The 27,156-nt window shown below is 36.8% G+C and overlaps 1 protein-coding gene and 1 pseudogene across 2 annotated transcripts in view; both read right to left on the bottom strand.

Annotated features, from left to right (window-relative positions):
- MSH3 (mutS homolog 3) overlaps positions 1–27,156 on the bottom strand; it is a 228,733-nt gene that overhangs the window by 106,051 nt on the left and 95,526 nt on the right. Inside the window, exons 13-15 of the mRNA XM_011934338.1 lie at positions 12,138–12,270; positions 5,806–5,993; positions 4,922–5,090 (exon numbers count right to left, since the gene is read on the bottom strand). Coding sequence (XP_011789728.1) covers positions 4,922–5,090; positions 5,806–5,993; positions 12,138–12,270 — 490 coding nt within the window. The remainder of the gene's footprint in view (positions 1–4,921; positions 5,091–5,805; positions 5,994–12,137; positions 12,271–27,156) is intronic.
- On the bottom strand, positions 23,747–27,113 carry LOC105506260 (annotated as a pseudogene). The gene has a single exon (XR_001000899.1). The product of XR_001000899.1 is annotated as an X-ray repair cross-complementing protein 5 pseudogene (transcript).

Genomic DNA, 27,156 nt, shown 5'->3' with positions numbered 1-27,156 from the left:
ACCCCAGAAGCTGTGTGGTTGTAATTTTGAGGGAGCTATGAGAACTTTTTCACATTTATCAGTTTTATTATATGCACATAACTTCAGGTATTCATAATGTTCATATTAATAAGAGTATCAACATGGTTCTTGAGTTTATTTTTCCCATTAATAGAAATACTGTAGTTTTTACATTAATTATATTAAGAATTAGTGGCTAATTTCCCTTAGAAAAATGTTTTGAACTAGTGATGCCCTCATGTACAGAGAATTAATACAGTTTCAAATCTGCTACACCCACTTAAATAGTTAAGAGTCAAGAGTCTAAAAAGCCTCCTTTGGCTACAAAAAGTAACTTCTGAAAAACCACAAAAAAAATCATTAATGGGAAACATAAAACCACTTTTAAACTGTGCTAAATAATTCTGCTATTTTAAAGTGTTCTACCAAAAGGGATGTTGGCCTTTTTATAAAATAATTCTGGAAAGCGCTCTGCTAAAGGCAAACAGCAAAATTCAGGAACAGACTGATCGGATCACTAATATTTGGGAAGGACACATCCAGATGCATAATGACTAACAGAGCTCCACAGGAGTTACTGCCTAAGGGACGACGGACATTTTGAACAAGGAGCACCTTGCGAACATTTTGGACCACAACTATTCAATCTGTAAGTATCAAAAGTTCTACTCAGCCGGGCGCGGTGGCTCAAGACTGTAATCCCAGCACTTTGGGAGGCCAAGACAGGCGGATCACGAGGTCAGGAGATCGAGACCATCCTGGCTAACACGGTGAAACCCCGTCTCTACTAAAAAATACAAAAAAAACTAGCCGGGCGAGGTGGCGGGCGCCTGTAGTCCCAGCTACTCAGGAGGCTGAGGCAGGAGAATGGTGTAAACCCAGGAGGCAGAGCTTGCAGCTGAGATCCGGCCACTGCACTCCAGCCTGGGCCACAGAGCGAGACTCCGTCTCAAAAAAAAAAGTTCTACTCTAGGACCACAATCGCTACAGCGGGCCACCAAATACAGAGCCAATACAGTGCCAATGCAGGTGGGAAAACAGCAGGAGTCAGGAAGGCACAAGTTAACGTCCTCAGACAGGGGCTGGTCCTTGGACTGATCCTGAGTGTCCCTTTTCCTCACTCAGCAGTCCTCAGAATTTCAGCCTGGGTTCCTCCTCAGATTGGTCATCTGCTAGCTTTTCTTCTCTTCTATAGCGATGATGAGATACAAAATTTTTTCTCTAGCTATTCTTTTTTTTTTTTAACATTCTAAGAATGAACAGGTAGGCCTTTGGTTTAAGAATTTTATTACTAAAGAAAAGAAAACTAACATAGAAAAATAGCATACATTCCAGTAATCTTAGAAAGCTCTCATAGCAACTTTTCCTGCTTTACAGTTTCTGACTTTGTTTCTTAGGTGTTGATGTGAGTAGTCTGCCTTGATTCATTATAGTAATCTCTCATATTCCTCTCCTGGGACCCAATTCTGTCTTAGTTAAATGTCAGATACTGTTAATCTATATAGCCTGTGGTATCACCAGGCTGGCAACATCACTAGGTTTGCCGAAATTCTTACTCACTCCAGAAACTGCTGTTTTCTCCAGCACCACACTTAACCCATTCCTCCACTCCCCACTTTTCATTCTCTTAATAATTTAAGCATTTTTTACTATATTTTAAATCTAAGTAAAAAGTACTCAGATTTAACAGATTATTTTCCACATTTTAAACATAGTAAACAGATATTTGGATATGCTGCATGCTGTCAATTAATAAAACTCTTTCTAAAGATTTTTTTCCAATATTTTTCTTTTTCCCTTAGTAATAATAATACTTATCAGTACTGCCCCCAATGTAAGTATTTCCCCATTTCCATTCCATATTTGATTCAAGGTTAAGAGATAATTGGTCTATATTCATAAAATATGATAGAGACTGTAACAGAAGCAGTAAACTATGTAAACTTCTGCTTTCATTACATACATATTTTCATAGATACATACATACATACATTACATAATACATAATAATGTACATTATTATATAAAAATATAAAGTTTCTGCTTTCATTAATTTCTTCTAAACCAATACTTACATAGTCAGATACAACAAGGCATCATACAATAAGGTTTTAGTATTCTAGTGAGTATATAAAAGCTGGGAACAGAGGTGAAAAACGAATGTTGTCAAAATAACACTGGATTAACAGACCGGCACATTCATCTAATTTTGGTAAAAATAACAAGATCCACATACCATCACATGGATCACATTGGGCTGCTATAACGGGTCTTTTAAGGTTATTACAAAAGCTGTATGTATAGAAATAAAATGTCAGAACAGAAAGGTATAAAGAAGCACCAATAAATGTAAAATAAGGGTTTTCCACCCTGCCTCCCTCACTTCTCAGAGATAATCATATTTGATGGAGTCTTTTCCTAGTCTTTTAAGTACCTTTAAATAATTGGAGAATACCGATAGTCTTTTTTTTTTTTTTTTTTTGGACAGGGTTTCACTCTGTTGCCCAGGGTGGAGTATAGTGGCATGATCACGGGTCACAGCAACTTCAGCCTGTCAGGCTCAAGCAATTCTCTACCTTAGTCTCCCGAGTAGCAGGGACTATACACACATTCCACTATACTATGCCTGGCTAATTTTATTTTTATATTTAGAGATGGTGTCTCACTATGTTGCCCAAGCAGGTCTCGAACTCCAGAGCTCAAGCAATCCTCCTGCCTTGGCCTCCCAAAGTGTTCGGATTATAGGTGTGAGCCACTATAGTCTTTTTTAAAACAGAATTTGATGAAAACAAGTTTGAATATTTAGAATTCCTTTGGTGTTCCAATGAATGAAATCATTAATTTTCAAAAGGTTTTATGAAAGTAATTTTGTGTTAACGTTCTACTAAAATCCTAGAGAAGATTATTAAAAACCAATAATAATCCATCCTACTATTAATAACGAAGAAACTTTGTTCCTCAAATTCATCAACTTAACCTAGTAAAGACAAAACATAACTGATCTTCTTTTCTAATACAATTAGTTGATCTCCATGCTGTACTTTTTCTTAAACCTCAATGCCACACTCATAATGAATAACCAGTCTACTATCTCTTATGAATTCCTGATAATTTTCTTTCACTTTTACTCAAAAACTACCAAATGAATCCAGGACCGTCTTTCCAAGACTTAAATTTTATTTTGAATACTATGAGCTCTAAAATGTCCAGATTTTGTCAGATAAAATCCACAGTGTTGAGAATCCTTTGTGTTAATATTTGGAATTAATAAATGGAATGAAATACTGATATTAACATAATAGAAAGACAAGAGTCTGGCAGAATTGGGCTGGATTTGTGCTTCTGACCTTGGGTAACTTATCTAACTACTCCAAACCTGTTTTCTTTCCAACAAAACTAGAATGACTGACCCTTTTTGGTGTTGTTACAAGAATTAAATAATATATGTAGGCACTTACCACTGTTCTAGACTTTAACAAGTACTTGATAAATGGTAACTCTATTACTATTATTGTTATTATATGAGTAGTATAAGCATAGCACTTTATGATTAAAAAGCACTTTCATGTATTTTAACTTAATTGGTTTCCATAATAGTCTTATAACAGAGGTAACTCTTCCATGGTCATATAGCATGTAAATGGCAGAACTGCACTTACACTTAGCTTTCTTCACTGTAACACCAGGCAGCCACTTTTCTACTACATAAAGCAATGTTCATCATCTGATTTTAAACCAATAGCCAGAATGGTGGCCTTTAGGCCAATTTTCACTTTGCAAGGTCATGATTGCATAGTAAAAACAAGAATTACAATTAAATATTTGGTATTTGTCTGTTCAGACAATAAACTTAAGTATAAATATTGTCAAATCATTTTTCTATTATATAGAGCTCCATGTGGCATTGTGAATGTCTGCTGAGTATAATATCTTAATAACTGTAGTTCAGAAGACAGGTTGACTTAATGGGTAAATCTATGAAATAACACAAGACAAACATTTTAATGAATATTCTCTATTAATGTAGAGCTTCTTATTTCAAATAACTATACAATCAACAATCTTTTGCCAAAACACACAAAGCAATGTAAATGTTAAAAATTTTGATTTGAAATTAAGTTCTTCCCCACCAGAAAAATATCTATTTTTTAAAAATCCTGAATAAAATGCTCACTCTATAGAAGTTATCCATAAGTTTCCTAATTTGGTATTTTAATAAAACAGAATTTCTCAAACTCCCTCTGCTTGAATCTTCATATTTTATTAAAATAAGATATAGGAGTAGCATGCCTCAAGACTCAGAATAGGATTGAAAAGTACAACCATATTTAAAAGGCATACTTCTTCTTTTTCTGGTTCTCATTCAGACACTACTATCAAACTTTAAACAGAAGTACACACCCCAAGAAACATATTCTAAACAGTACCATAATTTTATGGAAGACTCACTAAGTGTAGTTTTTCACTCTAGATTTGTTTTTTTAGCAGCTATATTCTTAACTTTAGGAGGAAGCCCCGCCATTTAAGCACTACATGAGCCAATCAACACAGGTGGCCAACTTTGTATTATTTCATCATCTGTAAGGCAGGGATCAAAGACTAACTTCTCTTTCCTGGATTTAGAACAAATGAATTCTATAAGTTGCTATTCATAATAATCGAGATTTTCTATAATATAATTTCAACAGATAACGCTAATACACAAATAACATTAAGTTGCATTACTTTCACAAGACACTAATAACACACCATCATTAAAATAATTCTTATCAAAACAAGTTATTACAACATATTTCCAAGGAACAAAACAGAAAATTTGAAGAGATAATACATATCCTATCCTCAGATTTTTATTTACATTTTAAAATAGCTTTTCTACTAGAGGAAAACTAATAGAAAATCAAAGTAGGTTTGACATTACCTCCTGTCCTGATACTGTCACATATTGTGCAGAAGGATTTTTTAGTATTTTTCGTATTTCTTGCAAATGCATTCGGATCTTGTCACTAACACCTTGAATTTCATCCTTCCTCTTTTTTATTAAAGGGAAGTCAGAAAGGTCTTTAAATAATTCAGTTTTATCCCCAACTCTAAAAAATCAAAAAATGCAAATACATATTCGAAGTTTATTGATTAGAGCAGTTATCGCTTATTTTTCATAGTGTGATGAAAGAGGAAAGCACAGGAAGTCAGGGAAATGAGGTTCCAATTGTCACTAAGCACTTATGGATTTGTTTTTTAACTTCTCTGAGGATGGTCAAAATTACCCTAATATCATTTTCACTTTTTAAGTTCATGATTCCTATGGTTAAACCAAGAGATACATTATTTATTGTTTGCCTATGCAGAAAACAAAGACAAATGTAAATGTCAAATCCTATTCCATTTATATAGAACGTTTTGTGCAATACATTCTAAAAGAACTACCTTTTAAAGGATAACTTTGCTTTTACAGATTCTAAATATAAGGACATCTCTGGAAATATAGGAAATGAATACAAGATATCTGACATTCATTTTGGGGTTAATAATCTACTACTGCTTGGCCTTGCCTGTGTTTTACCTTTCCATCATCTGATACCTGGGGGAGTATTATATCTGTCCTAGATGGTAAACTGCCCAAATTTTAGATAGCAAGTATTCCAACTGTAACACTTTTAGGGTCCAATCACATTTCTAATTATATATGTATTCATTCAACTTCTATTATCATTCTAGTAAAGATTAAGAATCCACAAATCAAATAGCAAATGCACTGAAGTATACTGACTGCTGAAAAAGAAGAATTTGGGGTCTGGTACTTACTTGGCAGCTTGTTCATTGAGTATCTTTAAGTAATGCTCCACTGGACTGAGGAGTTCAGGAATTTCTAAAATAACGGTGCGGAGCAAGTCTGACTGAACGTGGGAATTAACAGCAGGTATTATTGCTTGAAATTCTGACTTTAGGTGATATAAGGTTTTGACAATCAAGAAGAACTCTTGGGTAGAACACTGAAAATAGAAATTTTTTTACAAAATAGCATAAGATACATGAAAATGAAGTTTAACTAGTGATCTTTTAAAAGTTAGAATCAGAATTGAGGAAAGTTTAAATTTTCTATTAACTAGTTAGTTGAAATAAAATATCACTGATATTTTCTAAATGAGGTTAAATACTATGTAATATTTTAAAGGCATAAAGGAAATAATTTTAGCCAAGGAAAACAAAGCCAATACTTGTTTAATATTTTTTCATTTTAAAATAACATAAACCAAATAGCAAAAATAGGTTAAACAAGCTAAAAAATGTGAAGGATAATATCTGTAAGACATAACAGACACAAGGCAAAATTCTCCCAAACATAATAGGCTCTTACAAATTGACATGAAAAAGATGAATAATACAAAGAACAATGGCTCAACAAACTGAATATGCAGATCATAGAAAGAGAACAGTCAGTATGTACGTGATTATCTTCATATACAACTAAAGACAAGCAAATTAGAAATACAGGATAGCATTTTTCACTTATCAGAATGTCAAATATTTAAAAGTTTCACAATAACCATGTAACAGGATTTAAAAAAAAGAAAAAGACACTTTTATATACTATTAGCAGAGGACTAACCTGTTTGAAAAACAACTTGGCATGTCTTCATAACAAAAAAGTACATATAACCCTTTGAATAAGCATCACTTTAAATAATTTATCTAAAATAGACTAACAAATAGTGAAAAACGTGTTTGAATATTCATAGTAGCACTGCTTATAATTTAAAAAGATAAATAAGAAATAAATATCCATCAATTGGGATCTTATTAGGAAAAATTCATGCAATGTAATACTATGAAACAGCTAAAAAAATTTAAGATGTTTGTATCAGTATAGAACTCCATAATTTCAACATACATTGAATATATATGTTTATATCATATACCACATAGCCCATATATGTAAATATTTTTATGTATTTACATGGTAACACTTTCTTTGTGATTCTTTAAATGATATACATTATTCTATATAAATAGAAAAATCTAAATATCAATAAAAATTTTAGAAGGTAACACATGTGACTTACTCTGGTTACCCTCTGGGTAGTAGGTATGGAGGGGTGGCAGAGGGAGACTTTTTACCCTTTATTGTATACCCTTGCATACTACTGTAGTTTTTTTTAACATGAACATGAATAATTTTTACATCATAGCTTCTGGTAAACAGAGTGGGTTAAACACATGTGCATCTAATTTCCATCTTCAAACGACAGTTAAGAGATTGTTTAAAAAGGCATAAAACCAGCCAGGCACAGTGGCTCACGCCTGTAATCCCAGCACTTTGGGAGGCTGAAGTGGGTGGATTACAAGGTCAGGAGCTCGAGACCAGACCGACCAACATGGTGAAACCCCATCTCTACTAAAAATACAAAAATTAGCCGGGTGTGGTGGTGCTCACCTGTGATCCCAGTGACTCAGGTGGCTGAGGCAGAAGAATCGCTTGAACCCAGGAGGCGGAGGTTGCAGTGAGCCAAGATCGCACCACTGCACTCCTGTCTGGGCAACAGAGCAAGACTCCGTCTCCAAAAAAAAAAAAAAGGAAAAAACCACACTAGAAAAGAAGACAACAGCAACAATATGTTAGAAGCTATAAAGTAAACGGATAAATAGTAATTGACTTAAAAGACTCAAGGTACCTGAATTTTAAACTGTCCTTAAGGAAAACTGAGACACAATTTACATCAAGAATCCAAAAAGACTTGCATACCAATTTGGATTCTGCCCTGCAAGGGAACTTCTAAAAATATTAATAATATCTTCCATGAAATAGAAGATACTACAACCATGAAACAAGATGCTACTTTTAAAAAGAAAAAACGTTTGGAAAACAAGAAAACAAAAATTCTTGGAAATTAAAGTATAATAGTAGAAATGAAAAATTCAACAGAAGCGGTAGTAAAGATAGTAAAGTCATCTAAAACCTAGAATTTTATACCCATTCAAGCTACCAATCAAATGTGAAGGTAGTAACAATGACAATTTTTTTAAAAAAAACACTTTCAGACATGAATGTTTCAAAAGATTTACTTCCAACATTCTTTCTCAGGAAGATTCTAGAGGATGTACTCCACCAAAATGAAGAAATAAACCAAGAGGAAGACATGGAATATAGAAAATAAAAGATTCAACTCAAGGGAAGTAAAGGGAATTTAAGACAGTACTATACAACAGATATGAGGACAACCAGTCCATACCAAATCAAGTCAGAAGGCTCTAGAAGACAGCTCAGGAAAATAAAACTGACAGAATGTTGGCTAAAAAGAACTGTCTTGAGAAAACAATTTAAGGCTAAAGTAATAAGGCACATAATAAGTAGTATATATGAAATAGATTAAGGCTAAGAACATCTTCAAAAACGTCATTATTAACCACAAAGGGTGAAGTAAATTATGCAAAAAAAAATAAGAAGTAAGGTCCAACTGAGCAAATGTTGACTTCTAAGTGTATCATGAGGCAACTTTTCTCCAGAAAGACCTCCTCCCCACCCCATACAGGAAGCTGGACTGTTTACATAAATGTGAAACCTAGAAGCTTTTTGGCCACTAGTCAATTAATGATACCTTTTAACAAAAGTAAAGAACTAAACATAAACATTTTCAATATAATTTTGAATATTAACCTCTTGTAATTATTGTAATCCCAAGAAAAGGATTAATTTTCCAAGCTGAGACACAATGTAAAGTTAAGTCAGCAACAGAAGCAAGGTGAAAACCAGTAGTGTTTTACAATCACCTTGAAAGCCAGAGGCAGCAGGTTGTTCTCAAGTTTCTTAAGCAAAAGAACTCAAAAGAAGCTGCAAGAAAGCTGAGGATGGGTAAGTGGCTGCTCCTGGAGTCATCCTCCAGGAATTCAGCCCTACTTCTGGCAGCAGCTGTCTCACTGGAGAGCTTGAGCACAGACCCACAAGTACAGAGGCAGGGCCTCACTGGACACAGGATGAAAAGGACCCCAGCTTAAGTGCAACACTGAAAATAGGGCTTTGGGCTTATTCCTGCCTGGCTAAAAAACGATTCTCACCTAGAAAATTCTGAAAACACTCTCCTCAACATTTGCTAAGTGTGATTATCCTTTAAATGTATTCACCAACCTCGGCAGTTACTTAACACTTTCTTACAAAACAGTTCTTCAGCAAAGTTAGTATGGGTTCCTGTCACTAGCACTATTTACAAGATTTGAATTTAATGTTTTGTCATCAAAAGAAATGTTTATTTTAGGCTAGGAGCAGTGGCTCACGCCTGTAATCCCAGCACACTGGGAGGCTGAGGTGGGAGGATCCTTGAATCTAGGAATTGGAGACCAGCCTGGGTAACATGGCAAGATCTTGTCTCTACAAAAAACACACACACAAAAAAAAAATTAGCTGGGCATGGCGGCACATGCCTGTTGTCCCAGCTACTCAGAAGGCTGGAGGCTGAAGCTGTAGTGAGCTGTGGTCACACCACCGCATTCCAGCCTGGGTTACTTACAGTGAGATCTTGTTTCAAAAAAAAAAAGAAGAAGAAGAAGAAATGTTTCTTTTATGCCAGAATCAGCTCACTTGAGATCCTCTACCATTATCGACATAAAAACACCTATTGGTATGTATTCCAGGACACTTTCCACAAAACCGTACAGCCTGTGTTGACCACTTCCCACAATATCCAGTGTTCCTTCTCGTTTTATGAATTTCACATAATTGGCACAATCTGTATCCAGGACATCACTCACTATGTGGTGTACATAGAAGCTTATGTAGAGTAATCTAATAATAAAGAATAGATGTATGTTTGATGGTGTGTTCGTAGGGCCAGCCAACTAATCTATAAAACATTAGTTTAAAACATTCAGCTTTCCTGAAGTTGGTTTGTTACCAGATCATTTCTACTCTTCACCCTTCAAACTAATCATTAGGCACATTCTTGTGCAAACACTAAAACAGCAACAAGGAATGGCTTCCAAGCAAGTTTTAAGTTCCTTTAGTAAAATACATTTTTAAATTCCAAAATAAGCCATTCTTGCACTGCATACTGGCCATTTTTTAAATGAATTAGATTCTGACTTTACTAGAGTTTTGACACTTTTATAAATACACAAACCCTGTGCAATACAAACATCAAAGTAAAGTTTACAAAAAGGCAGGAAGGTGGAAAAGAAATTACAGCCCCATGAACTGATGCTGCCATCTTGATGCCACGGACACTTTGACTTAGTGCATTTGAGTAGTCATTGAAAGATTTTCAGCTTTGCTTCTGTTTTCTCTTATGAAAAACAAAAATCTCTGACATCTGTCAGTGAATCCCTTCAAGTAAGGCAAGGTGCCCGGAGAGCCATTGTTTAAAGAAGGTTAATATGCACCAATTTTCAGGCTCTGAGCCAAGGATACAAAACAACAAATGGTTTGGCAACCACTATGCAACTTCAAAAAGATCTACCATAAAACTTGCAACTATCAGCACAGCTTCTGCTATTGCCAGCAAAACAACAACATAGTGTACCCAATAATGATACAATAGGCTCCCTTGACCCCATAACCAACTCATACATTTTTTCACCCCAGGATCAGTATTTCCAATTCTGATCAAAACAAACAAAATTTGTTTTCAAATTTAGCTGAAGTACGTCAAACAGTTACATAAGTCCTCTTGGGCATCTCAAGTATTCTTAGAAGCAGTACTTATCATTCCAGTAAAATTCTGTGGGGGTAAAAGGGGCTGAAAAATATAGAAACTCTAATGAAAACTTGGTCACAACTAAAATTTAGGCATATAGGCTGGGTGCGGTGGCTCATGCCTGTAATCCCAGCACTTTGGGAGGCCAAGGTGGGTGGATCACCTGAGGTCAGGAGTTCGAGACTAGCCTGGCCAATGTGGTGAAACCCCGTCTCTGCTAAAAATACAAAAACCAGCAGGGCACAGTGGCGGGTGCCTGTAATCCCAGCTACTCAGGAGGCTGACACAGAAGAATCGCTTAAACCTGGGAGGTGGAGGTTGCAGTGAGCCGAGATCACCCCACTGCACTCCAGCCTGGGTGACGAGAATAAAACTCTGTCTCAAAAATAAAATATAAAAAAATAAAAATTTAGGCATATAAAAACTGTTTTACAGTAAAATTATTACATTGGCAAGGAGTTACGTTTGGAGGAAAAATAAAATTTGCTTATGAAAAGTGGCAAACAGAAAAAAAAAAATGGCAGTCAAGATAACTACATCAAACATGATAGTGTCTAAAAGACACAGCCAATGAAAACACAGTCAAGAATCCTGGGTCTAAATACAGATTCTGTTACTAGCAAGTTATTAAACCTCTCAGCATCATCATATGAGCCAAAGTAATTCAAGTGGTTGCAGCATTTTATATATATACACACACACACACATAGCATTAGATACAATTTCTTATTAGTAAGAAAGTAATAAAAATAGTAACTTCTCAATGTCATAAAGTTTTGACAAGGAACAAAAAGTATAAAGTATGTGAATGACTTCTGCAAAAAGTAAAACCCCCTAAAGAGTTTATCGTGTTATCATTTAAAAATATTAATAATTTTTTTAAATTTTAGGCATATTTTGAAGATAACCTAAATTATTTCCCTAAAAGTGGAAAATGACTCATTTTTGCTATGACTCAAACTATAAAGCTTAAGTGATAAAAATCAAAATAATCCTTTACTCACCTGCAATATCCAAGCTTGTCTTCATACTAATAACCACTACAGATGTTATACTAGCAGATTTTCCCTTAGTTTAAGAAAGAATAAGTTGTTCTAAGATCAAAAGAAATAAGGTATCTTTTTTCTAAAATAACTAGTCTACATAAATTTCCTATTTTGATAACAGTCTATACTTTCAGGATGAAACAGGAGAATATCCTGTATTATAAGAGAAGGGCCTCTATGTGGCTGTAGTTAATGTACATGAGAAAACTATTTTTTACAATGGTTAAATTGGAATAACTCTAATTTGTGCTATTAAAATTTCTGAGGATTCAGCTACTCTCGCATGCTATATTTGTAAGATTTTACAAAATAAAATAATAATAGAGCTCTCAGAAGTTTTCTTTTAATATACGGTGTTCTCAAGCTGAAGACACTGTCAGCTTTATTAGATTTCTGTCACACTTACTTTTTTGTGATAAATGCTACAGAGTCCTCTCTCTATGTCGGGCAATTTACGTAGATGATTTTCTATCTGACCAAACACACTAGATTCTGAATGGAGAACTTCAGATACAGCATCAAGCCGGGCATTTATTTCCCTGTGAGAAAAGAGTAATAGCAATGATCAGATATGTTAGGAATTCAGAATGTAGACATTTCCCACTCTAATGTCCAGGACTGTGACACAGCCACTTATTAGGCACAAAGGAAACTCCTCCTTCATATTGAGATAGTCAGGTGGGAAGGGCACCCTGAAAAAACTCCAATGGGCATATGCACTGGGAGGAGGGTACACTCAGGTGGAGACACAGAAGTTCATGCTTTTGGCAGCAGGGAGGAGCCTGGCCCCTCCTCCTCCTGGGTGGAACCTGGGATTACAGTCTGTGAGGTAGGAAGCATACTAGCAAGATTCTTGTTCTGACTTGGTGGAGAGTCCCTGTTTTCCTTTTTAATCCTCTTTGCCGAATCAAATCCATTTTTCTCCTCCTTCAAATTGTCTGTGAGCCTAATTTTACATGGCTCTGTGATGAGGACCACCCTCCCCCAACCCCGCTGTCTTTAGCTGAACTAAGGAAAAAGTCCTACAATAATATATCTGGTCCTTCCATGCCTCTTATTATATCTGAATCAAACAGCAGGTATTGTACAAGGACATTCACTAGCTGGGTTTGACAAAGACAGGCTCACCAAGCAAACACACAGACTACATTTCCCAGTCTCCCCTGTAGTTAAGTATGGCCAGGTACCTGGGTTCTGAAGCATGGGTGGGAATGATGTAAGCCACCTCTAGCCCTGGCCCATAAAAACTTCCTGAATAAGCTTTCACATTCACCTAACTCCCTTTGCCAGCTAGGAAAGCTTGTGAACCCCATGGTGACTCCATTAGCCTGAGTCCACAGTGGAGCAGAAAATCCACCATTCCCGTATCTGTTACTAATTGAACTTATATTAGCAAGAAATAAACTTCTAATGTATTTAAGCCACTTACATGGAGAACTTGTTTGCTGATAGCTTGTATTACCTTGGCTAATATAATAGTTCAACAATGACCAACAAGACGACTTAGTGGTGGTGGTGATGGCTGAACTGACCAACTGTTTGAATGAAATGGAATTAAACATACTGACCCTGACCAAAGACTGGGGAGTAGCAACAGAAAGTGCAGAGGATATGGGCCACAGGAGATCAGGATTGCAGGATTTTACCAATGGCTACACCTTAAGTGATGAGTCAACTTAAAACTGAAACCTGACGGACTAAATGTATCCTCAATGAGAAGTGGTCCATGAAGTACCTATAAACATCAAAGGCTCACACTAGGAATAATGGCCATATGTAGTATTAAAAACTAAGATAAGTAAACATGTCTGGTGAGTAGTAAGCCCTCAGTAAGGATCTGAAGTGTTTGTAAATGAATGAATGAATAAATAAGCAAGTAGATGAAAGATGTTTTGGGGGAAAGGAGGCATCGGCCACTGAACAAACATGTCTGTCTCTCAAAATTCTGTTGACATCATACACACTAATATGAAGAGCAAATCTCAGATCAGGATCCTGGCTAGATTACAATCAAACTGAGGACTTTAAATTGAGTTGAGTGTTTTTGTCTTTATTACCCTTAGCTTACCTGTGAGATCATGCCTTTTCATAATACAGAGCTTCTATACTAACTTCAGGCCTCATTTTTGTTCCATTTTTCTCTGGCTCATACTCTTACATGCAGAAAGACCATTTGTTAGTACAATAGTACAATGCAGGAGAGCAAGACAGAGCTTTGTACACACACGGGCTGGCTCTTCCAATCTCAGCAGGGTGGCCTCTGTAATCTATCCACCACCCTCCACCTCTACTGCCACTACTATAGTCTAAGTGAAAATCATATTGAAACAGCCTCCTAACTTTCCCCCCCACTTCTGTCCCTTTTTCCAACTCACTCTCCACACTGCAGCCCAAGTGGTTTTCCTAAAGCCCAAATCTGTTCATGCCACACCTCCGCTTTAAACTCATCCGTGACTTGCCATTAATCTTAGGTTCAAATCCAAAATCTTTAATTGTCCTAAAAAACAACTGATACCTGTTTAGCTCTCAGGTCTCCCCTGAGATCACATGTCACTCTCTTCCTCCTACTCTTAAGTTCCAGTCAGACTGCATATCTTTCAATGACTTAGTTACTCCAAGCTCTCTGCCATGAAGGGTTTCTCATTTGCTGCTTGTTTTGCCTACAATGTTATTTTCCTCTTCCCTATCACCCATCAGCTACACTTCGTCTGGCGAACTCCTACCCACTCTTCCCCTGAAAGGCCTTTCTAGATTCACCAGACCAGACTTAATCCCTTTACTATCATTTCCCATACTACTATCTTTTCTCTTCTCCTAATGGTAATCATAATTGTATTTCTTCTTCAATGGGAATTTACTACTTCACTGTCTTTCCTACAAGACTATAAATTCAGTGAACACAGGGGTCATTTCTCATCCCTACATTTCAAGATAACAATTTGTGCTCAATAAACAGTTATTTGATTCAATTTCATTCCGAAGACTACATATAAAGTAAATCAAGATGAGCTGGAAAAAATAAATTTTCTTTGCAAAGGATTGTTGTGATAAAATAAACCAATGTTTTACTCTAACATTTACCCAAAATGTTATACAAATATAACATTTTACTTTAATAACTCACTCCTGCATAAATGAAAGATGACACCAATTGGAATAGACTAAGTTGATGCTACAGATGGTTTGAGGACTGATAAAATAATGCCATCTGTGAACGTATAAGACAGCCTACACAAATAGCTACTGTCTCAAAAATTAAAGGTTTTCTGAGATATAGAAAGATACGAGCAACAGAGTTTAGTAAAAACCTAAGTCATATTTATGAAGTCTACCAGAAGACTTTTTTAATAGATATAAAACTATAAATTTCTTAGAGACTTGAAAGGTTAGGCCAAGTTGGTTCGGAATCTGGGAAAACATAAAGGAAAAGGTTTTTATTCTAGCCAGTGCCAACATAGGCAAAAGCAGTATGTTCACTATCAATCAGTTTGGTTTTGACCCAACCTTCTTTAAGGGCTACCTCAGAGGTTAACAATTTGGGCTCAGAAGTCAGGTGGCCTTGATTCAAACCCAGGCTCTGCCATTTACCAATTATTTAGCCTTGCCCTAGTTTCTCCACCTATAAAATGAGAAGAGCAATGGGCCCTAACTCTTGGTGTTAGTATAAGAATTCAATGAAATAATACATGTCAGGTACTTAACGCAGTACCTGCTACATCAAGAGAACCACTCATAAATGTTTACTGTTACCACATCGTTACAAGTTTTGTTTAGTAGACACCACAAAGAACAGCACGGAAGAGGGATAAATAGCACCCAAAATATGAGCTCAGAAATAACTACGTATGGACAAACCTTAGGGCATAGATACGTAAACAGGTATTTTGTGCAAAGTGAACAAGTGGGAATTATATAAGGAAAGCTAGTCCTGGCATCTTGAGGGCTAAACCTGACGAGCAGTAATGATCTGAAGTACTCACTGTGCTGAGACTGGACAGTAGGTTGCATTGAGAAAGCACACTATAACGATTAATAATTATGGAGGTCTAAATGGGCAGGGAGAGAGTGAAAGGGTATGTGGCACTGTTCATCACGAATTTCTCAACACTGCGGTTAGCTATAACTCCATCTTTAACTCCTATATGAAGATCAGAATGGAAATAAGCAAGAATGACTACACTTTTTAAAATTAAACAATTCACATACCTTAGAATTGCTGTTTAATGTGCAGTAGTAACAAGACCTTCCAAATAATTGTAACAAAACAGTATGTCAGGACACAATAGAGAATTATTATTTTAGTGCAATTAATGACAGAGATTGAGTGACAGCAACAGGAAACAAAACTGGAAGAAGCATCAACTGGATGATGATAAAGATATTATTCCAAGATGCCTGATAGTATTGTACAGTTGATCTTACTATACAACTTAAATAACTGAAAGAAGGCACCTGAGTCCTTTCATCCCATATACCAAACAAACAAAAAGACGAGGTCCTGGGGATGACAAAGATTCATCTTTACTACCAAAGATGCAAGGACTAAAAGTGAGTGTCACTGGAGTCCTTCATATTTGAAGATAAACTAGGTGGTGATGTGAGTATCTACTGTGTGTGGCTGTCACTCAGAAACACAGAGTGTGACCTATAGCTATTGCCAGTGATGGTGTCAGTACCTACTGCTTGCTCCTGTGAAAACGTCTCTATAATTCAAACTTAAGATAATTTTGTATAGTTAGATATGTTGAATAAGATCTAGTATTTGATAGTGCAACAGGGTGACCACAGTCAACTATTTATTGTACATTTAAAAATAACTAAAAGAGTATAATGGGAATATCTGTAACACAAAGAAATGGCAAATGCTTGAGGTGATGGATACCCCATTTACCCTGATGTGATTATTATACATTGTATGCCGGCATCACAATATCTCATATACCCTTAATATATATACCTACTGTGTACTCACAAACAAAAAATGTTTAAAAACAGGTTATCTGGTGGGGGTGGGGAGCTGAAATACAAACTGTTGGGGGTGTATTTTTGTTTGGTTTCGTTTTACTGAAAAGTATGGCTTTAAAGACAACACAGAATGAGTAAATTAAATTCAGACATTAACGCACTGGTCATATGAAATGGTAAAACAAACTACCTAAATAATCTCCTGTCAGAAACATGAACCATAAGCCCTTTCCTAGGATCTAAGCATCATTAGACCTATCTAGCTTCACCTTTCACATATACTGTTCATTCTTACATTCAGTTAACAATTACTAAGTGCTTACAAAGTACTAATCGTACAAACTGGTAGACCTTAGGGCTATAATTGTTAACAAGAGAGCCTTGCTAGTCTACAAAGAATTTACACTCTACTGATGAATAGTAAAACTTTTAAAAAAGCATTAATGATAACAATGTAGTAAGATTATAACTGGGTTAGGATCTAGATACAATGGGAACACAGGCCAGGAGCATCTAACGAACAAATGCAGTCTTAGGATCAGGGAGGATTTCCTGGGGGTAGCTATTGAGTAAAAGATTAGCTATTGTCTATAAAAGATGAATGGAAAATGGAGGGTGAAGGTTTGAAAATGTGACCACAGGAGCTGGGATCCAAGGCTAATAGTGTGGATGCACATAAGAACAGTAGCAGGAATACCAGTTAGAAAGCTGTTTCAAAAATCCAGAGAAGCAACACTGAAGGCCTGACACTGCCACTCTATGCTACATTCTAGGTAATTTCTTCAGGTATTATCTTGCATTTCAGTCATTTCCCCTATTCTTGTTTAACCCATATACTGCTTTTTTGTTGTTTTCTTTCTTTCTTTTTGGAGTATAAGATCCATTCTTACTTAAGTCATTCTTTTTTTAATTTCAATAGTTTTTGTAGCAGAGATGGTTTTTGGTTACATGAATGAGTTCTTTAGTCCATTCAGTTTTAAAGAATTCTATGTGGTTCCTTTTTAAATCAATCTGAGCCCCTTTGATAGTATTTATTTTCTATGCTCATATTTTTTATTCTACTTTGTATTTTTTTTTAACTTGGTGATTTATGTGAATACAATCAGACTGTTTTAAATAAGTTTCACAGCTTGGAAATTGCCAGACCACACAGAGTATAAATTGAAACTGAAAATCTATGAGGGAGGACCTGTGGTTAAGAATTCTTAGAAACATTTCCCTCAGGTAAGAACAGGTTGAGACACGTTTGTCACCGCTCTACTGAGACCATAGTCCTTTGAGTGCCTCACATTACTATAGTATCCCTAACTTAAATGGACCCAAGGCCCTGTCTCCTGTCTCCTACAAGGCAACTGAACCCCAATCCTTTTGATTACCAAGATCTGCACGAGCGCAGAGGGCAGCTGCAGTAGTCAATTCACTTCCATTTCCAGTCCTTTTCCCATCTGTTCCGAGTTTTCCCTTATGTTTTAAATACAGATTCAGCAATGTCCTAAAGGGATGTTTGTTATGCTTGATCCAGCATATCTAGCTATTTCACATAGGGAGATATTTTATGATATTAAAACCACAAAAAATGAAATCTTCTTATGGCATTTTTGAAGAGAGATATTTGGAAAATCCTCATTAATAAAGGCATAAATATGGAGAAAGATAAAGCAGGAAGGGCCAAGAAAGAAAAGATATTTATCTCCTTCTCCTCATTCTTTCCAATATTCCTCTTCCTCAGCCCAAATGAAAGCTGCCTTATTTGCTGCAGGTCATTTGTGCAGGTCTAGAGCTCACTGAAGGTCCTAATGTTGAAGAACAAAGCACAGGCCAGCTAAAAGTTCCTGAATATTAGTTAATCCCTATGCACTGACAGTTGGGACAAACATTTGGGTAAGAGGCACTTGGGTTCATTTCGTTCTTAGAAGCAGCAGTTCCTCCTTTAAACTTTCATTCAACCCAGCAGACAAAAGGGGCACCAGGTCAGTCCCAACCAAACACAGCTCTCAATTACACACCATATGCTACTCTCCCTTCCCATTTCCAAGCAGTAATGCATCCCCGGGGGCTGAGTAAACCAGAGTCACTGCAGGTGAACACTCTGTTGGTGGCTCATGGAGCACGAGAAACCACAAAGAATACAGAGGGCTTCCCAGTGTAGTTCATTTTAAGAAGTTCCAGAGTTAAAACTGACATTTAGTTTCATTAATCCAAATTAAATGTTAAGTGGAAGGAAATATGTTAACATTCTATTACTTCATCATTTGGGCCAGGGTAACAAATTAGAAATACAACCATTAATACTCCAAACATATGAGTTTACCAAAACAAAAGCCATTTAATGTAGAGAACATTGACCACTAAAATGTACTTAGTGCATCAGAAAGTCATGCAAAAATGTAGCCAAAGATCTATTTCCTAACGTAAACCATTTGCTATTCCCTTAATTTTAATTTACGTGATTTAAACGCCAAGAATTATCTTAACATGCCTAATTTCCTGAAGCAGTTTTCTAAAAATCTAATTTAACTTATAAAGGTATTACTCATTTGCTCTAATTTTGGTATTGAGTTACAGAGTGAGTAACAGGTAAGTACTTGATTTTAGTACAAAAGCTTCCACTACTCATATCTCCTTCTCCTTACTAGTAGACTATACCTTGACCAGACTAGATTAGAAATTCCCTGAGGCTGGGAACACCACCTTGTCATTGAGACTGAGTAATACAAAATTCAAAATAACTATCTTATACTACTAAGGGAAAACAGCCAAGTACAAAGTTCTGGGTATATTACGGCTTCATCTATGTAATAAGGGAGGAAGAGATTTCATATATATATATATATAATTCATATTTGCTTTTTTAAACAAAGTGTTTCTGGAAGTATACATGACAAAGTAATAACCATGATTACTTAGTGGGATCTGGGCAGACGTGGGGCAGGAATGATAAGCAAACATTTTACTGTGTAACTTTTCACATTTTTAAACTTTTAAAGTATGTGAAGGTATTACCGTTCAAAAGTTCAAATAATTTTTAAATGCTAAGAAGAATGTACAATGGAATTGAAACAACAAAAACCATCTCCGGCAATAGACTGCTAGGTATTCACTAAACATTTCTTCCTACTCCTTGAAAAACAAGCAGACATTTGGTAGCCCCCGTGCAGTAAGGTGTGACCATCGGAATGCATTCTTCTGCTTATAATCAGATTTAGGCAGAAGAGCTATCTGCCAATGCAAGGCCTGCCTTACATAAAAGCCATAAACCTACAACCTCCCTGTTCTTTCTCCTTCTACTGGCTGGATGTCAGTTGCCAAGATGATGTTGGAAGCCACATGTTTAAGACTGAAGAGCCTCTGGGGTTCCTAACTGCCTATGTGATGAGAGTCTCACCCCACCCCCAGTCTGGAAAGGCCATGGATTGTTTACGCAAAGAAAAAAGAAGAAGAAATTAACTTTCACACCTTTAGAGTAATTAGACTTTCTGGGGTCTTTGTGTTAACAGCTAGCTTCCCTAACCAATGCACTGTTTTTTGTGTTAACGAACACATTAGCATGTACTTAGTCAATCAGAACGTGAGGTTGAGCTTCCTCAGTTCCCAGAACTTAGTCAAGTTTAGAGCATTAAATAAAAGGGACCATAAAAAACATTCCTCAATTGTTCATGGTTATATTATTTTGAGAGGAGGCCCATATAAAAGACTCTACCTACTCACCAGTAGTCCTTGCAAAGTCTCCCTACATTCTTGACGGTAGCTATAGGCAAAAGAAAACACAGGCAAGTACCAGATTTAGGTAAAGAAATGACCTGGGCAGATCCTAGAAACTGACAGTGCAAGCACCCAGTCTTCTCCCTGCCATCCCTGGAAGCCTTGGTCATCTGATGGCCGTCTTCTGTCTTTCTAATGCAAGATGTGCTGGAAAACAGATGCTCTCAAGTTCAGCATGGGCTTTCCAGACAGATGTGCATGGGTCTCATTTTCACGTGATTATGATGCTAGCGAAAGTCCAATAGCAGTACAATGTAAAAAATTCATTTGTATTTTCTGTACACTTTTTAAAAAATTAAATATTGCAAATACATGTAAAACACCAGCCTACTTATATCTCTATCCCTTTTCTCACTTCCCAGAAGTTATTATTGTCCTGACTGCCCATGTGATAAGAAAACATCACTTCTGTTTGAACCCCTAAACGGTGTGTGTGACAAAATTTAAATAAGTGGTATCATTTATGTATTCTTTTATAACTTTTTTTGAGATTTATCCATGTTGATACATGTAGACTTAACTCATTCATTTTAACTGCTGTATAATATTCTGATATATAACCAGACAATTTATTTTCCCCTTCCCTACTAATAATTACACTGCTTTCAATTTTTTGGTATGCTAAAGACCATGGCTATCTTCTTGACCAAAAAATTGTTATGAGGAACCACACTAATCCTTTTACATACACTGTCTCATTTGGTCCTCACAACAACACAATGAGGTAGGTAGTTAATTCCCATTTTACAGGTGAAGAAACTGAGGTATATACAAATTCATAACTTCTCCAAAGTGACAAAAGGGAATCAGAACTCAAGCTGAAGTATCATTAACTCCAAAGCTATGCTTTCAAAAGGGTCCCTACGTGCTTGGCTGGATGATCTTGGAAAAAACTGAGACTTAGTTTTTCTTATCTCTAAAATAGAATCACTATCTCTGAAGATAGTTGAAAAAAATACAGATAAAAAATAAAGCACAGTTACAGATTAGTTCACTAGCCTGACATTTTCTTTCTACTCCCTTGATCCCTCAGAGCTTTAAGTCCTCTGCTTGTCCTACACAAAGACATGTTCCCAGAGAACACGTCTTACCTCTTAGACCTCAGCTCTTCTCCCATTCCACCTTGGCTACTTTTCTCTCTTCGAATCTTAGATTCAGACCTCGGCTCCTTTCTTCCTAGGCATTTTCCTTTATTTTTAAATACATATAAACGTTTCTTTTTCATCTCTAAAATTAATCTAACACTTCGCATACATATCTTCACCTGGACAGATACTGTCCAGGATATTTGTCAAAGATAAGAGAATAACTTTTCAGAGAACTGTACTACAAACACAAAATTGCACAAGATTGGCAATTTTACAAAATTCAATGGTTTTCTACAACCTCACATCAGATGTTGAATAGATGTGCAAAACATTTAAATAATAATCAAAACACTTGTTTCTAGTAAAGAGATGGGTACAATCAGTCTACTTGTGCCAAAAGGAAGAAAATTTGGAAATAGTGGGCCTATTTGTTTTGGGTTGAATTGTGTACCCCCAAAAAGATATGCTGAAGTCCTTACCCCACTACCTCAAAATGTTATCTTATTTGGAAATAGGGTCATTGTAGATGGAATTATTAAGATGAGGTCATTGTGCAGTAGGGTAGACCCCTAATCCAGTATGACCATGTCCTTATTAAAAAACACTGTGTGAAGAGACATACATACAGCAAGCACACCATTTAACCATGAAGGCAGAGATCAAGGAGCTACATCTACAAGCCAAGGAACGCCAAAGAGTGCCAGCACACCACCAGCAGCTAGGAGAGAGGACTGCAACAGATTCTCCCTGATAGGCCTCAGAAGGAACCAACCCTACTGATGCCTTTGATCTTGGACATTTAGTCTCCGGCTAACTAGTCTTCCCAGCAACATTTATCATATAGAGAACCCTTTCCCCATTGTTTGTTTGTATCAGGTTTGTCGAAAATCAGATGGTTGTAGATATGTGGTGTTAATTTTGAGGTCTTATGAAACTTTTCATAAAGCATTAATGATTTCACCACTCTTCCACCCAAGCTTCACCGTAAATATGATGTTTGTTCTTGCTTTAATTTTTAGCAGAATTCATGTTGTTCTGATAGAAGCTCTTTTCAAACTGGTATCTTATCCCTGTTAATGCCTCAAACGACATCCTATTCAGACATGCTCTAACAAGTTAGTATGAGTTTATTTTGGTGCCAAATTTTTTTGAAATCTATGCAAAGTTTTTTCATAATATGCATTTTCCATGAACTTTCTGAAGACCCCTTGTACAGATAATGTAAGACCCCTCATACATATTAAGTAAACACAGGTAACAATCATGATAAACCCTATATGCTATCAATGAGTGATACAAGGAACATAATTTGGATTAGGAGGTCAAATAAAACCTCTTCAAAGATAGTAATATAACGTTTTAAGCTGAGACCTCAAGTATAAGTAGTTAACCCTGTAAAGATTAAAGTGAAACAGAAGAATATTCTACAAAGAAAAACCACGAAGTAAAAAGACTAACAAAAGCAAAGACTTGAGAAAAAGCTTTGGGATGCTCAGGAACCAAACCATAGACAACAAAAGCAAAAACAGACGAATGGGACTGCATCAAACTAAAAATCTCCTGCATAGCAAAGGAAACACTGAACAGAGTAAACAGACAAACCAGAGACTAGGAGAAAATATTTGCAAATCAAACACTGGATAAGGGGCTAATATCCCAAATACACAGGGAACTCAAACTACTCAATAACAAGGAAACAAATAACTCTACTTAAAAATGGGCAAAAGATCTGAATAGACATTTTTCAAAAGATATACAGATGACAAATGAAACAATGATAAATGTTTCATATTGGCATATTCATGCCAATAGATAAATGAAACAATGCTCAACATCTCCAATCAGAGAAATGCTAATTAAAACCACAATGAGATGTCACCTCACTCCTTTCAGATTAGTTATTATTTAAAAAGATGAAAGATATCAAGTATGGGTAAAGATGTGGAGAAGACGGAACCCTTGTCCACTGCTGGTGGTATTATAAATCAGTACAGTCACTTTGTAAAACAGTATGGAAGTTCCTCAAAAAACTAAAAATAGAATTACCATATGATCCAGCAATTACACTTCTGGGTATATATCCAAAGGAATTGAAATCAGTATGTTGAAGAGATATCTGTACTCCCTATGTTCACTGCCACATTATTCACAGTTCTCAAGATATGGAAACAACCAAAGCGTCCACCAATAGATGAACAGATTTTTTTTTTTTTGAGTCATTTATGCCTTTAATGTTACATGTACAAAATAGTGTATTAGCGACCACTTAAGAGGGTGCTGAAGACAGAGGTGATTGGGCACCAAGCAGTCTGTACGCCAAGCAAAGAGGAACTGGAACTCAAGGCAAGAATGAGGACAAGAAAAAAAGAGAATAAGGGCTTTGTTATTTTCTTATTTAGTAAAGGAGACATCATCCAGAAAGATGAAAGCTGACTTAGGTAGAAATGGGAAAGATTAAAAAGTTACCTAAGTGTTTTAATATAATGAAACTTTCTCTCTTTGAGGCTTGCAAGTAGAGAATCGTAAAGTGATATAATTCTAACTATTGTAGTAAATTTCTCAGTTTTTGAGTTTTTAAAGGTTTACCGATATGGCAGAGACTGGGCCAAAAGAAGGTCTTTTCTTCATGAGACCACCATCATAACTCACTGCTTAAAAGGAGTATGAAGGGAAATTGTGCTCCCCTTCCCATCCCACTTAAAGAAAACCACCTATATATAGAGCCAGAGTAATGTGGTAACTAAGAGGCCTCAACTAAAAAGAGAAGTGAGTCCGTCGTTACCCATGGTTTTCCTAACCCAGCTGCTTATTGGGAGGAAGCAAATGCTATTGCTTGCTCAACATCAGTTGTGACAGCTGTTGGAGGATCAGGCAAAGGAGGACTCTGGAAAGGGTTAAGAAACTCATCAATAACGGTGCCATGGTTCCACATGAGACACTAATCACATCACAAGGGCTGCAATTGTCACCAATATACTAGGTCAAGAAGGTAACTACTTTCCAGAAACTTCAAAGCATGTATGTAATATACAAAGATCAGTAAGACCATAGAAGAAATAATACACCAACCAGAAAATAACAATGACTCTTTATAAACTTGTATGGGGTCTAAATTATCCCTTGTAATATATATGTGTGTATTCATTCCACAGAGAATTAGGTGATCCACCTTCGGAATCACCTGCTGGGAATTTCTTGAGCTTCTAGCTCCCCTTGAATGGCTGCATCCAACTTGTTTTGTTAGAACTCCCAGCATCACAGCGATGGCAGCTCTCTTAGATTCCCCATACATCCACAACCTATATCATGTCCAATAAATCGTCCACATCACCACCTTCTTCAAACATAGCTGCTGTGTCTCCACTTGGTTTGTCTTTGGGGGCCAGGAACTTTTTGGCTTCGTTAGCTGTGACAGAACTTCCAGAGGCTTCCTCTTTGGTGATCAGAGTAATTCCATCCTGAACAACAATTTCCCAGAAATGATTTAACTGTTTAATTTCCAATTTCTCTCGAAAGGCTTTCAGGAAGTTGTTAAAGCATTGCTCTTCTGAAAACTTAATGGCTTCTTCCCGGAAGGCTCGGATGCAGTCCATGCTCTTCATAAAATATGGTGTTTCATTAGTATCCAAAAACTGTTCGATGTGATTTATGAGCTGGTTACTCGCTTCCTCAAAGCTGGCCTTCTTCTGTTTCACTAGAACACGGAAGTTTTCAGCAGGATTCACACTTCCAACAGAGGTGACACTGCCTTCAGCCAGACTGGAGACGCTGAAGTGGGCTCCCCCTTGCTCAGTCTTTAATTTTTTAGTGGTAGGTCCATCTTCATGGTTGTCTTGGAAAATGTCCTGAGCAGTTACTTGATCCTTTTTCTTGGCTTCAATCAGAGGAAAAAGGGTCTTTATTTTAGAGAGAGGAATCTGACTTTTCGATGTCACCTCAGCGGGAGGATTCAGCATGTTCCAAATATGCTGCTGAATTGGGGGTAGAGGCTCCCGGGGATGTAAAGCTCTGTGCAGCAGACACTGAAATAATCTCTGAAATCAAGGATTTGGGATTTTGGTGGTTGGAAACAAGTCTTCAAGGGTGTCTGTCTTCTCATCTTTCTTTGCCAAGCTCATGGAGTCAATCAAAGCATCAACAGCATTCAACTGTGCCTCAGTGGGAGCATATTTCTTACTGTTTTTCAAGGATGAAAACATGTATTGCCGCAAGTCTTCCATGAAAGGCAGCTGCACATACACTAAACACTCATAGTGTTAAACAAGCTAAACATGCTTGATATGAGGAAAAGCCACACCAACTTGAGGATTAGCTCTTTTGTCATAAGCATATCGAACTATGGCCACCATGTCTAAATCATCCAAAGCATGAATCAGGGAGGAAAGTGCAACTGCTGCTGCCTCATCATCTCTTGCTGCAAAGACCTTTAGAATTTGATTTCCCATGAAGAATCTTCTCTGAACCTGAGAAGATTTACAAAATCCCAAAACAGAGAAGCACTTCCCCTCCGATTTATACTTCATTTGTTCCTCATCCACTTTAGAGAAAGGAACTATATCACTTCCATAGCGGAACCCTTGAATAATATCCTCTTTTAAAACTTCAGTTTCATCATCATCGTTTAAGCAATAAACTGTTTCTTTTTGAATATCTTCTTTTTTCAGGGTTTTTGCATCCACAACTGTCCAAGTCTTTTTAACTCTCTCCTGTAGAATCGATTTATAGGCTGCAATCCTTATAGACAAATTGGAGCCAATGGTCAGTCGGCAGGGCCAGTGAATGGAATGCCTCTCAATTTTCTTGAAGACACACAGTTTTCTCAGACTCTCACTGAATGAATAAATTTCATCCAACCCATCTTCACCTTCTAAAGATATCATCAACATTTTCACTATCTCAAGACCTTCTTTTTGCTGTTCGGTAATTCCTTTTAGTGGAAAGGAGGGCCCATGGCCACCCAAGCAAAAGGTGCCATCTCCTCTGTCCCCACTTCTATCTTCTATGCCAAGTGAGAAAGGCAAGAAGAATTGCAGGGAGATGTCACATTTCTTCAAGCTTTGAATTATAATATCCAGCTGACTTTTGCTGAATCGGCTGCTGAGGTCAGTGAATATTTCAATATGCCTCTTCTCAAACTTCTTTCCTATAGTTTCATGTTGAATCACATCCATGCTCACGATTAGTGCATCCAGGAAGTCAGCCTGTTGAGAACCTGGTTGGATTTTGCTTTCAATGTCCTCCAGCAAATCAAAATCTGGTAGCATCAGATGTCTGTGCACTGTGATGTTCTGATACTGATCCCCACCAGAAAGGGGATTGTCAGTGCCATCCGTACCAAACAGGACTAAAGCAATCTCATCCTTGTTCTCAGCAAACACCTGTCGCTGGACAAACATGGTTATCACCTTCTTTGCTTGTTCAAATGGGGATTCTACACCAGGAATGGAGTTACTCATGGTAAAGCCCACGTCCATACACAGCACAACAGCTGCCTTATTCCCCGACCGCACCATGTTGCCGGTCCTCAGGCGCTTTGGTCGCTTCTTTCGGGCGGAAACCTGCCGTCTCCCAACCGAACAGATTTTTTAAATGTGATATACGCGCACGCGC

The sequence above is a fragment of the Colobus angolensis genome, unplaced genomic scaffold (genome assembly GCF_000951035.1).
Source record: "Colobus angolensis palliatus isolate OR3802 unplaced genomic scaffold, Cang.pa_1.0 Scaffold134, whole genome shotgun sequence".
In the NCBI taxonomy this organism is placed as follows: Eukaryota; Metazoa; Chordata; class Mammalia; order Primates; family Cercopithecidae; genus Colobus; species Colobus angolensis.
The sequence above is the reverse complement of the archived record's forward strand: the minus strand, read 5'-3'. Positions and strand labels throughout refer to the sequence as shown.